This window comes from Macaca mulatta, chromosome 3, assembly GCF_049350105.2.
Source record: "Macaca mulatta isolate MMU2019108-1 chromosome 3, T2T-MMU8v2.0, whole genome shotgun sequence".
Taxonomy (NCBI): domain Eukaryota; kingdom Metazoa; phylum Chordata; class Mammalia; order Primates; family Cercopithecidae; genus Macaca; species Macaca mulatta.
The window spans coordinates 3,807,398-3,820,690 of NC_133408.1; the positions used below are offsets into that span (position 1 = coordinate 3,807,398).

At 57.5% G+C, this 13,293-nt stretch overlaps 1 protein-coding gene and 1 long non-coding RNA gene across 7 annotated transcripts in view; one reads left to right on the top strand and one right to left on the bottom strand.

The window, feature by feature from the left end:
• Window positions 1-12,208, bottom strand: part of PDXK (pyridoxal kinase) — a 47,479-nt gene extending 35,271 nt beyond the window's left edge. For 4 of the 6 annotated variants that reach the window (XR_013414814.1, XM_077995634.1, XM_077995632.1 and 1 more), the window contains exon 1: window positions 11,954-12,208. Coding sequence is in view for 4 of the 6 variants with exons in the window: in XM_077995634.1 (XP_077851760.1) it covers window positions 11,954-12,040 (87 nt within the window). In the remaining 2 variants the exon portion in view is untranslated. Of the gene's footprint in view, window positions 1-11,504; window positions 11,737-11,911 lie in introns of those variants that run through there. The other 2 variants (XM_077995633.1, XM_028845290.2) reach the window with 2 other exon arrangements.
• LOC144339614 (uncharacterized) lies at window positions 5,540-11,363 on the top strand. Its single transcript, XR_013414859.1, has 2 exons — window positions 5,540-5,750; window positions 8,334-11,363. It is a non-coding gene; the product is annotated as an uncharacterized LOC144339614 (long non-coding RNA).
• Window positions 12,209-13,293: the final 1,085 nt, after the last annotated feature.

Sequence of the window (13,293 nt, forward strand, 5' to 3'; positions counted from 1 at the left end):
GCTGAGGCAGGAGGATCACCTGAGGTCAGGAGTTCGAGACCAGCCTGGCCAACATGGCAAAACCCCGTCTCTACTAAAAATACAAAAATTAGCTGGGCATGGTGGTGCATGCCTGTAATCCCAGCTACTCAGGAGGCTGAGGCAGGAGAATCGCTTGAACCTGGGAGGCGGAGGTTACGGTGAGCTGAGATCACACCACTGCACTCCGGCCTGGGTGACAGAGAGAGACTCCATCTCAAAAAAAATTCAAATCAAATCAAATCACTCAGTTAGGTATGAGCAAGACTCTCTGATGTCCATACCTGCTGTGAGGGTCCACTGAGGCCTGTGGACTACTGCGTCATCCCCCTTCCTGGGATGGTCTTATCAGACCACCATGCTACTGTTTTTGTTTTCGTTTTGTTGTTTTTTTTTTTTTAGACAAGATCTCACTCTGCTGCCCAGGCTGGAGTCCAGTGGCACAATCTCAGCTCGCTGCAACCTCTGCCTCCTGGGCTCAAGAGATTCTCCTGCCTCCCAAGTAGCTGGGACTACAGGCATGTTTCACCATGCGTGGCTAATTTATTTTTTATTTTTTGTAGAGATGGGGTCTCACTATATTGCCCAGGCTGGTCTTGAACTCCTGGGCTCAAGCGATCCTCCCACCTCAGTCTCCCAAAGTGCTGCGATTACAAGGCGTGAGCCATCACACCTGGCCTGTGCTACGGTTCTGCTCCGAGCTCCCCTTAATGTGCATTCCCCAGCCCCACCTCCAGATGTACCCCTCTAAACACAGCCCTTGAGGGTCTGCTGTGTCCACAGGATGAAGCCCAGACCCCCGAAGCGTCCCACTCCCACAGCTGATGCCCCTGGCTGCTGGGTCGCCCACCACCCTGTGAACTCCTCACTAGGCTGCAGAGCCCTGGGCACCTTCTGAGCCCCCGAAAGCTCTGAAACCCCTGTGCCTGGCCAGCTCCCCTCTCTCAATTCAGACTGTCCTCCTTTCAGCCTCCAAGACCCTGCTGCAACTGTGCCTACGTGGCCTCCGCCACAGCACACGAACAACGAGGGTTCTTCAGGATTGGGGCTCCCTGCCAGGCCTGGTCAAAGTCCCTGGTCTCTGGCAAACCCACTGCTGCCACAGAACAGCCTGGGTGTCTCCGCCGAACAGTCTGAAGGACAAGCTTCTGCTCAGCCTCTACCGCAAGGCGTAAGTCCGCTCCAGCCGCCTGGGAAGGACCAGCGGGCTAAAAGGCCACTACGTAAAGGGAACAAGTGCCAAGCACACAGGGGAGCCAGGGTGGGAAAACCCGCGGGGCCCGCAGCCAGGGGGTGGGAAGAGGGGGGCTGGGCTTTGCACCCTCATCTGTGCGAGGTATTGGGGTCCCTCACCTGCTGGAGTGCGCCCTGTCTGCTGCCGGGAGAGAAAGCCGGTCAGATGCCTACACTCTGCCCTGGGGGGTCAAAATAATCCCAGCAGAGTCTAGGTGGGATGGCTTGGAAAGGGCTCCAACGTCCTCACGGGAACTTCCTGCGGTTGGGGGGTTGGGGGGCCACAGCAGCAATCGCTGGGGCGGGGGAAGGGCTTTCAACCTCGTTAGTCATCTGGTCCAGCCACAAGAGCAGCGGCAGCTGAACCACTGCCGAGGAGCTCTCAGACTCCCTTCTCCCTGCTGCCCACAACACGAGCTCATCCTCTGCCAGGCGCAGCCCCCAGTCCTCCTCCCTCCGCAGGGCCCGTCCTGTGAGCAACCCTCCTCCTGCCCACGTGCGGCAGTGGCTGCCTCGGGCTCCTCCCAGGGCCCACGTGCGCGCCGTAGCGGCAGCATCCCACCCTGCTCACAGTAAGGCAGACAGCGAGACACAGCGAGACACTACGTGAGCGCGGCGGCTCAGCTGATCCTCCTCCTCCCGGGAGGCAGAGTGACTCAGAACGGCAGGAGTGGGGGAAGCTCTGGAACATTCCAGCGCAGCTCCTCCATCCCAGCCTGACCACCCGAGTTCCAGGCGTTCCGGGGAGAGCCGGGTGAGTCCTGCACAGAAGAAGAACCCTCCCTGTAGCTTGTTTTGCAGAGACCTCTGACCACTTTAGGAAATCAGAATGAGGACAGAGGATGGGAGAGATCACGTGACTGCTTCACCCTGATCAACCCGGGGCCCGAGCACCCCGTGTCCCTCCCACTGTCAGTCACCGGTCAGTCCTACAATCCAGGTCAACCATGTCCTTCGTCCTACAAACTCCAAGGGGAATTTCTGGTAGAAATGGCCCTGAGCCCCACCCAGAGCAGTCTCCCCTCATCCTTCACCCACTCATGACTCAGTCTTCACAGCTCCAGGGCCCATCACCTGGGCCCCCAGAGCACACGGACACCCAGCCCTGTACTTCCAGGTTCACAGTGCCGCACAGGGACCGTGCACTGGCTGGTCAGGGGCTGCCGGGTGCTGGGCTCACTGCAAAGTGCTAAGGGAAGGCAGAGGTCATGGCTGGGCTCAGAAGTGCCCAGATGGCCAGACAGCTGGGGGCTGAGTCCAGGGACTGCCAAAGCAACATTCCTGACCCAATATGGGCTCCCTGGTGTGACCTCAGGCCCTGTCCACCCCCACAGCATGCAGCAAAAATGCCACCTTATTCTAGCTCCAAAGTTGGCTCCACAGGGCCTCACACCTGCTGCACCTTCCTCCTGGAGGCCGTTCCTCCCTGTGCCCTGGCCGGCAGAGCTCCACCTAGTGCTGGCTCCCTTCCGCCCCTTGGAACTCGCTCCCACGCACAGCAACTGGCCCTTGGGGTTAGCCAAACCTGTGTGCACCGCAGTTTCCTTGTTTAGCTGTCCTAGGGCGACCACATTCCCAGTGGCTTGGCAACTGTCACAGGTAAGGAGATGGGACAAGAGGCTGAGCAGGGCTACCCACCTGCTTCAGGAATGGGGAAAGCTGCCAAGAGAAGTGGCCAAGGACAGGGACAGGGACTGGCAGGCTTGTCTTGGCCACAGAACCCTTTAAAACGGAGACCCCATGCAGAGCCGGGGAATAGACGGGCACAGGGCGGCTGCTCTGTGGGCAGGAAGGGAGGCGCTGCCAGCCCCTCCTCGGCGGATCGCACGGTTTTTTGCTCAGCCCATCTCTGACAACTCCTTTCTTCCTTTCTCCTTGAGAAGTTCCCTCTGTTCTTATTCCTCGGTGTCACTCTGTGAACTGGGCGCGCATGATTCCATTTCAAAAGCTCTGTGTGGGTGTGCACCCGCAGACACCAAGGCCAAGAAGCCACAAAGCCAGTCAGCAGCCCCAGTGTCCCGGAAGCTGCCCGCTCTGCAGATCCGCCCCTCCCTTTCCAGAGAATGCCAGTCACGCCAAGCCTCCAAAGAAGGGGGAAGTCACTCACAGGAAAGATGGGGGGTCGGCCAACACTGGGGCCTGCAGAGCAACACACTGCACACACACATGTGCACACATGCTTCCCATGACACACACATGCATGCCCAGACGTGCACATATACCCCATACACATATGCATCCCACATGCACACATACCATGTATGCTCATGCACACCATGTACACACATGCACACCATGTACACACACCATGTACACACCATGTGCACACACCATGTGCACACACGCACACCATGTACACACAAGCACACCCACATACACACCATGTACACATAGGCACACCCACATACACACCATGTACACAAAGGCACACCCACACACACATACCCATACACACACACCATGTACACAAACGCACACCCACATACACACACCCTGTACACACACACACCTACACACAAGCACACCCACATACACACACCATGTACACACAAGCACACCCACATACACACCATGTGCACACAAGCACACCCACATACACACACCATGTACACACAAGCACACCCACATACACACCATGTACACACAAGCACACCCACATACACACCATGTGCACACAAGCACACTCACATACACACACCATGTACACACACACCATGTACACATAAGGACACCCACATACACACCATGTACACACAAGCACACCCACATACCATGTGCACACAAGCACACCCACATACACACACCATGTGCACACACACCATGTACACACAAGCACACCCACATACACACACCATGTGCACACACACCATGTACACACAAGCACACCCACATACACACCATGTACACACACCATGTACACACAAGCACACCCACATACACACCATGTACACACAACCATGTACACACACACCATGTACACACAAGCATACCCACATACACACCATGTACACACAAGCACACCCACATACACACCATGTACACACGCACACACCATGTACACACATGCACACCCACATACATACACCATGTACACACATGCACACCCACACACAATGTACACACATGCACACCATGTACACACATGCACAACCACATACACACACATATGCACCGATGTGAGCTAGAGCCAGAGGCAAGAGGGAAAAATAGATCAGAAAATGGGACCAATAGGCTGGGTGCAGTGGCTCATGCCTGTAATCCCAACACTTTGGGAGGCCGAGGCGAGTGGATCGCCTGAGGTCAGGAGTTCAAGACCAGCCTGGCCAACATGGTGAAACCCTGTGTCTACCAAAATACAAAAACTGGCTGGGCACAGTGGCTCATGCCTGTAATCCCAGCATTTTGGGAGGCTGAGGTGGCCGGATCACAAGGTCAGGAGATCGAGACCATCCTGGCTAACACAGTGAAAACCCGTCTCTACTAAAAATACAAAAAAATTAGCTGGGCATGGTGGCGGGCGCCTGTAGTCTCAGCTACTCGGGAGGCTAAGGCAGGAGAATGGCGTGAACCTGGGGGGCGGAGCTTGCAGTGAGCCGAGATCACGCCACTGCACTCCAGCCTGAGTGACAGAGCAAGACTCTGTCTCAAAAAAAAAAAAAAAAAAAAAAAAAGACAAAATACAAAAATTAGCCTGGCGTGGTGGAGCCCGCCTGTAGTCCCAGCTACTCGAGAGGCTAAGGCAGGAGAATGGCAAGCACCCGGGAAGTGGAGGCTGCAGTGAGCTGAGATCACGCCACTGCACTCCAGCCTAGGTGACAGAGTGAGACGCGGTCTCAAAAAAAAAAAAAAAAAAAAGGAGGAGAAAAGGAAAATGGGACCGATAAGTTCCTGTTTTTCTCCATGACAGCCAAACAGGAATAACGGAAACCTCAGTCCCAAACTAAGAGAGTCAGAAAAGCAAGAAACTAGCCAAAATTTTGTTCCTTCTTGGAAAAAGAGTAAAGAAAAAGAAGAAATACCAGAAAAACACACCTGTTTCCTGGATTGGGACACATTCTGGCTCAGACTCAGGGATTGGCAGAGGCCAGAGAGAGAGAGAGAGAGAGAGAGAGAGAGAGAATCTCAACTATATGGGAGGAAAGCCAGCTGTCCAGCGTGGCCCGGAGAGCACGTGGGAACGTTCCAAGGACACTCAGAAGCATCTCCAACCTGCAGCATCAGCATCACCTCTAGGGAAGTTAGCGAGGGCCACTCGAGGCAGGAAGGAGGCACACTTCAGTGCTGGCTCTTTTTTTTTCTTTTCTTTTCGAGGCTTAGTCTTGCTCTGTCGCCTGGGCTGGAGTGCAGTGGTACAATCTCGGCTCACTGCATCCTCCACCTCCCGGGTTTAAGCATTTCTCCTTCCTCACCGGCTCCCCCCTCCCCGACCCCCGAGTAGATGGGATTACAGTAGTGTGCCACCACGCCCAGCTATTTTTTGTATTTTTAGTAGAGACGGGGTTTCACCATGTTGGCCAGGCTGGTCTCGAACTCCTGACCTCAGATGACCCACCCACCTCAGCCTCCCAAAGTGCTGGGATTACAGGCATGAGCCACCGTGCCTGGCCCAACGATGGCTTTTTTGTGCTGTTTGCAAATGCAAGTCACCTTGAAAAATGTTAAGGCAAAAATGATGCCTTTTAAAAGGCAGGGTGGTACTCTTCCAGGATCTTACCAGTGCAGTTCTCAAGAAACAGAAGGCTCTTTCTATCCTAGGAGTTCTAAGAAAAAACGTAAAGGTTTTTCAAAACACTAGATTTTTGTTTTGTTTTGTTCTTGTTGTTGTTGTTGTTGTTGTTGTTTTGAGACGGAGTCTTGCTCTGTCCGCCAGGCTGGAGTGCAGTGGTGTGATCTCAGCTCACTGCAAGCTCCACCTCCCAGGTTCACATCATTCTCCTGCCTCAGCCTCCCGAGTAGCTGGGACTATAGGCGCCCGCCACCACACCTGGCTGATTTTTTGTATTTTTAGTAGAGATGGGGTTTCACCATGTTAGCCAGACTGGTTTCAATCTCCTGACCTTGTGATCTGCCTGCCTCGGCCTCCCAAAGTGCTGGGATTACAGGCGTGAGCCACCGCACCCGGCCAACACCAGGCGTTTTAACCATGTCCCCAAGAGAACCCCCAGCGATGACACATCTCTGAAGAAGAGGCCACCTTGCAGAGCAGGGGATTTGTTTTTTCTTTTTCTTTTTTGAGGCAGGGTCTACCTAGTGCATCGGTATTCTCTGTCAACTTTCTGGTTAAAAATACATTGTATTTCCATACACGTTTATTTTTTATTTTTTATTTTTTTTTTGAGACAGGGTCTCACTCTGTCACCCAGGCTGGAGTGCAGTGGCACCATCACAGGTCACTGCATCCTCCACCTCCCAGGCTCAGGTGATCCTCCCACTTCAGCTTCCCAAGTAGGTGGGACTACAGATGTGAGTCACATAGCCAGCTTTTTTTTTCTTGCAGAGATGGAGTCTTGCTGTGTTGCCCAGGCTGGTCTCAAACTCCCAGGCTCAAGTGATCCACCCACCTCGGCCTCTGAAAGCACTGGGATCATAAGTGTGAGCCGCCGCACCTGGGCTTGGGGATTCTTTTTTTTTTTTTTGAGACGGAGTCTCGCTCTGTCGCCCAGGCTGGAGTGCAGTGGCCAGATCTCAGCTCACTGCAAGCTCCGCCTCCCGGGTTTACGCCATTCTCCTGCCTCAGCCTCCCGAGTAGCTGGGACTACAGGCGCCCGCGACCTCGCCCGGCTAGTTTTTTGTATTTTTTAGTAGAGACGGGGTTTCACCGGGTTAGCCAGGATGGTCTCGATCTCCTGACCTTGTGATCCACCCGTCTCGGCCTCCCAAAGTGCTGGGATTACAGGCTTGAGCCACTGCGCCCGGCCGGGGATTCTTAAATATTCGAGGATAGAAATTAGCTCCTGACTTGAGGGCCCTCAAGCAACCCCCTTGGGACCCCATCGTGCGTCTCTGGGAGCCCAGGGTAACTCGCTGCTCGCGTCCAGGAGCTGCTAAAGTGCTGAGGTCCCAAAGCTCTGCAACTTCTACTCCTGTCCGTAGAAGCGGGGCCCAGTAAGCAGGTGGGACCCTCGACCTCTGCCACAGCTACTTTTGCCAACGTCACTCAGCAGGTAGGAGTCAGAGCAGGTGCTGACATCCAGGGTTCCAGGGCAGGGAGCCCCCTGCTTCTTCCTGTGGGGTGTCTGAGCCACAGTCCGCCTGCCAGCAGGCATGGCATTGAGGCCCTGGACGGAGCCCGCCACCTCACAGCATCTTGTGGTGGGGGCTGCAGGGAGTCCCATGGTCTTGCCTTCTGGTCTCTGCAATGTGGTATTTAAATGGGTCTTGAGCTAAGGCCCCAAGTTAGATTGACAAAGCCATGGAATTGAATCATTTAATGCCTGAGGTCTACGACCTCCTCCCTAGGAGCGGCCCTATGAGAGCACACGTGCACTGTGGTCCTGCAGCACGGGGGTCACTTATGTCTGAGGCGTCAGTGCCTGGTGCCTGGCCTCAGCTGCTCCAGACGCTGACAGATGAAGGACACGGATGTCACCCAGCCAGCGGGAGCCACCACCTCTCCACCTGGACGGGACGCACAAGGTCAGGACAGGCTTGCCTCTCCCCACAGGGCAGCTACTGGCCTTCGATGTACTCAGGACAATCTCTGCACAGCCCAGTTTGGAGACTCATGGCTGTGCTGCTCCCCTCGTTTCCAAAAACGACAGCTTGACATCATCAACTTCTGGGCCTTTAATTCACCCCTTGATTTGTGCCACTTTCAAATTTCTCTGAAGGCTCCTACTGGAAGGAAGGCTCTTTCCAGACTGAATGCTGGACCCTCGAAGGGTATGTTTAACTGAAACCTGCGAAGGGGATTCTATTTGGAAAAAGGATATTTGGGTTGGGCGCGGTGGCTCACACCTGTAATCCTAGCACTTTGGGAGGCTGAGGCGGGCAGATTACCTGAGGTCAGGAGCTCAAGACCAGCCTGGCCAACATGGTGAAACCCCATCTCTACTAAAAAGAAATACAGAAAAATCAGTCAGGCGTTGTGGCACATACTTGTAATCCCAGCTGCTCAGGAGGCTGAGGCAGGAGAATTGCTTGTACCTGGAAGGGGGAGGTTGCAGTGAGCCGAGACTGCACCACTGCACTTCAGCCTGAGCGACGGAGCGAGACCCTCGTCTCAAAAACAAACAAAACAAAAAATGAAAGAAAGAAAAAGAAAAAGGATCTTTGCAGATGTAAGATTCCAAGGTGAGATCACACCAGATGATCCGGTGGGCCTGAATCCCGCGTCTAGTGTGCTTTTCAGAGAGCACACGGGGCGGAGGCCACGTGAGGACACACAGAGACTGGAGTGATTTGGCTGTAAGCCCCAGAAGCCTGGGGCCACCAAGAGCCGGAGGAGGCCGGGAAGGACCCTCATAGGGAGGGAGCATGGCCCTGCCCACACCCTGCTCTCAGACTTCTGGCCCCCAGACTATGAGAGGTGAATTTCTGCTACAGCGAGCCACCTGGTTATGGCAGTCCGGGCAAACTCCTACATGATCCTAAGGCTGCCTACGGTATTTTCACTCCAGCAAACTCATACATAACCCTACGGCTGTGTACCTTAGGGTTATGGAAGCAATAGGACAAAGGGGGTTGGGAAGCTGCCCTGAGGGCCCGGGATCTCCCCCACGCAGTGAGGCCCTATAGAAACACGTGAGCTGCTGAACTGATGAGCCGGGAAGGCTTTCCACACATACACACCCAGGGCTCCAAAGAGCCAAACCTCCCAGCCCTAGAAGAGCCTGAGGTTTCCCACACCCAAGAGGAAACAGTCCTACCAATGTGGAAGGGCAGCCACTCGTTCCCTCCACTCCTTCCTGCCTAGAATCCAAGCCAGAGCAGCTGGGAAGTGTCCCACGCCAAGGCGCATCCCATGGCCTGTCCTTGGGCAGGTCTATGCTTGACTCAGGCATCCCCCCGATTCCTCTCCATGCACCCCCAGACCTCGAGCCTGTCAATCTGCAAACCCAAATCATGCTGCCTGACACACTGCACCTCCTGCCAGCACTGGTCATGCCAACACGTTCCCTCCTTAAGTTCTCTGCCACTAAAATGAACCTTGGGCTTAGGCCCAGAAACAAAATCCAAACACAGGCTCAAGGTTTTGCTCTGCCCAGGGAGGGAGGCTGCCTCCTGGCTGCAAAGCGACACACGGAGAGGACCTGGCAGAAAGTGGCTGGGGAGAATAGCCCTGAAGTCCAGACGTGCAGATGGTCCAGTCGTGACAAACCTGTGCTACACTCACAGGGAATCAGTGGGAGCTCCCTGGCAATGGGCATACCCCGAGTCTGGCATGAAGGGCACAAGGAGCCCTGGTGCTATCTTGTAAACAGGTATTGTGCCTAGTTTGCAAGTGAGACTCCGGAAGGCTCAGAAACCAGGGCCAGATCCCTCAGCTGGAATTCCAAGATGAGGAGACACCTGCTTTGAGGTGGGACCCCCAGACACCTGGGTCAGTCCCCATAAGGAGCCTCTCCAGCCACCCTGCTACATGCCACACCCCTGAGGCATTCTCCAGTCTCATTCCAAGTAGCATTGAGGCAAATCTCTGGGGCTCAGCCAGAGGCTCTGTTCTGCCGGTTTCTAAGTTTTCTTTCCCTACATTCAGCCATGTGAACAAGACTTTGGAGTCCTAAGCCATACAATGATGATCAAAATCAAGAACAAACTCTTGCAAGAGCAGCTCTAGACTTTGGGGACGCTTCCCCTTGGAACTGCGGCTGGAAGCGGCAAACGCCAGCCCCAAGGCCACTTCCAGGCTCTGTCTCCCAGTCCCTCCTGTGCCCACTAAGGCTGGTCCAGGCTGGTTGGGTTGCGGCCATCTCAGCCCCTCCCTCATCGTATTGTTTCTCCTTGTCCAGCCAGCATTGGACGTCGGGGTATGGGAGCAAAACGCCTGCATGGAACCCTGTGGAGCCCACAGGTAAGGACGCCAGGCACTGGGGAGACCCCAGGTAGGAAGAGCAGCACCATCCTTACGAGGCTCCACCTGAGGTGAGCAATCAGAGGACACCCCTCCCTTGAGTCACTGGGAGTTAGAAAACAAGGGACATTGCTGGGGTATCCCGAGTGAGTCAAAGAAGGAAACAGTTTGCTCAGTGAAGTAGGAGGTGGACGGAAGGAGGGACGGGACAGACGTTGCAGGACCTGCACACTTCTGCCAAGACAGCGGATGCTGTCCTTAGAGACCCTTGGTTCCACACTCCCTGGCTGTCCCCGCTTTAGGGACCCTGCACCTTTCTTCCCAAGCCCAGTCCTACTTCTGACTCTGCCCAAGCAATCCACCAGCCTGTGGTGACCTCCCCGACCCGCCTCAAGCTAGGAGTGGCCCACAGCAGTGCTTAATAGCCAGGGCCACAGAACCTGTGCACCCTGACTGTCCCAGGCAGGGTCTGCCAGCAGCTGGCTGGAAAACGGGCTCAAGTGAGACCGCCTGTGAAGCACCGCACCCTGCCCAACAGGACCTCCACTTCACTCCGGACTTGAACCCCCTACCTTTCCACACTCAACTCTGCTCGGTTCTCCTGGGGGCATACCTAGGTCAGCCCTCAGATTCCACCGAAGCTCTGCTCCCCTCTTCCTGCCTTCCTCCCAGGTTAGCCCGCACCGCAGGCCCCACCGTGCCCAAGTGGCCCTTCTTTACATCCCGCGGGGCCCAGCACACGGACCGGGCATACCTGCTCCCATCCCCAAGGACCAGGCGATAGGTGGGCAGCATGGGCGAGCCACCACCCTGCAGGGCACCCCCAGCCCTCCTGCTGACTCGACAAGGCCAGGAAGTGCCCGTCGTCCTGGTTCTGCCTCGGCTCTGCCTGACACCCATGCCACTGCACCCAGGCCTCTCTTACCCCTCCACGGGCCACTTAGCTGCAACCAGGAAGCCGTGGGCTAACGCGTTTTAAAAAGTGGCTCCCTAAAGCCGATCCGCACAGTCCCGAACTGTTTTCTGGGGCTTTTCCTCGTCAGAGCAAACACCTGCAGGGATGCCGCTCTGCCAGAGGGGGCAAGGCAGTCCCTGCCCCACCATCTTCCCTTTGGCCACCTCCTGGCGTGGTCAGGCCAAGAGTGGAGTCCACCCTCGTGGGCACCGTGACCTCACTCGGCGTCTTCCTCCCTCTTTCCGACCTCCTGACCCACAGGGGCCCAGCAGGTGAGCGCGCTACCGCCTCGAGCTCCACGGCCGCCTCTGCGTTCCAGCGGGGCAAGGTCCCGGCTCGCGTGGCTGCTCCGGGACTCCTCGGGGCTCTGCGGCATTTCTTCGCCTCCGGGAGCCTCACCTCCCCCCGCCCCCGCGGCAGTCGGCCCGATCCTCGGGAAGGGGCGAGGACGAGCGGCTGCGCCACAGCCGGTGCACAGGGCTCCCTCCTACCCGTGCACCCCGACGCCGGACACTTCCCACCCGCAGGGGCCCCCAGAGCGCTCAGCCCTCCGCTTCCGCCCCCGCAAGCCAAGCAGAGCGGGCGACCCATCTCGCGCCTGTCTCCCGGGCGCCAGGGCCAGGCTCTGCCCGCAGCTCCCAAGCCTCCCTCGGGTAACTGAGGCTCGTCTCGGGCAGCCCCGCCAAGGTCACGGGCTCGGGTTACGTAAGCCCGGGCTGCGGGCGGATGCGTACCTGCAGCGGGAACGTGGCCGCCCGGTTGCCCACGTAGCCGCGGACGACGTGGCTCTGTATGGAGAGCACCCGGCACTCCTCCTCCATGCCGGGCCTGGCCGCGGCGGCGCGGGGCCGAGGCGGGGGCACGGTCTCCGCCGTTCGCTCAGGCTCCGGCTCGGCTCGGTTCGGGCTCGGGCTCCGACCCCTGCTTCCCTCGGCTCCGACTCCGGCTCTGGCGTGCGACGGCCTCGGTCGGCGCAGACGCCTCCTTCTGACCTCAGCTGGCGGCTCCGAACCCGCGAGTTCCGCGCGGCGCCGGGGACGGGCCGAGGGCGGGCCGGGGCGGGGACAGCCGCGCAGGCTCCGCCCCTGGGCTGGGAGGAAGCGAAACCCGACCCCGGCCGCGCCGCCCCGCCAGGTGGCCCCCGCCACTCTGCCGCCGGAAACGCTGGGTTTGCACTGTCATTCCACCGGGAGAGGGCTCTGGAGCGCCGTTCGTTCGTTCATTCAGTCAACACGCGTGCTCCGCTCCAGCCCTGCGCCCCGCGCCCAGCCGCGCGCAGGGGAGACTCGAAGGCCCGGGCGCCACGCCCCTGACCTCCGGGCGCGACATTCTCACCACCCGGAGAACCACGAGAGGGCACGCGGGCGTGGGAAGAGTGCCGAGGCGCGGAAGTGACCCCAGACCCCGGATCCCCAAGGGAACCACGCTCTCAATTGCCTGCAGGGTCCGGAGCCCGCATCCAATCCACGTCCCCTCCCACGGGCCGCGGGAGCTGACAAACACGGGGCCGATGGGACCCAGTCTCCCCCCCACCGGCCTGGCGTGGCGGGCTTCTCCGGGGCGCCCCAGACCCTTGCGGACCCTGAGTACCCCCTCCGGTGGCCCGGCCTGCAGAGGCGCCCAGCCCCCGGCCACATGCCCGGCCCTACATCCACAGGTGCCCGGGCCTGGACCGCGTGTCCGATCCCAGTCCAACCCAGTCTTCCTGTGGAGGGCCTGCCTTCCACGAACCTGACCCCCTAGGGGATCCCACAGCCTTCACTTCCCCCCCCTGCGCTCTCCACAGACACACTCCCTGCGGCTTCCCTGCACCACCCCAGGGAACGGAGGCCTTTGGGTTCCAGACTTGCAGACATGGTGATTTGGGTCTCTGGGGTCAGTATCACCAGACTAAAGTCTTGGTGACCTAACACAGTGCACTTGCGGCTCTGCAGCTTGGTGAGACCCGATGCCCGACCAGGCGGTGCTGAGGACTGAGGGAGGAGGACATTTTAGAGATCCAGGTTTTAAAAAGAAAGTACATCGTGAATAGTAATAATCGTCCATTAATAATAGCTAACATTGGCCAGACACG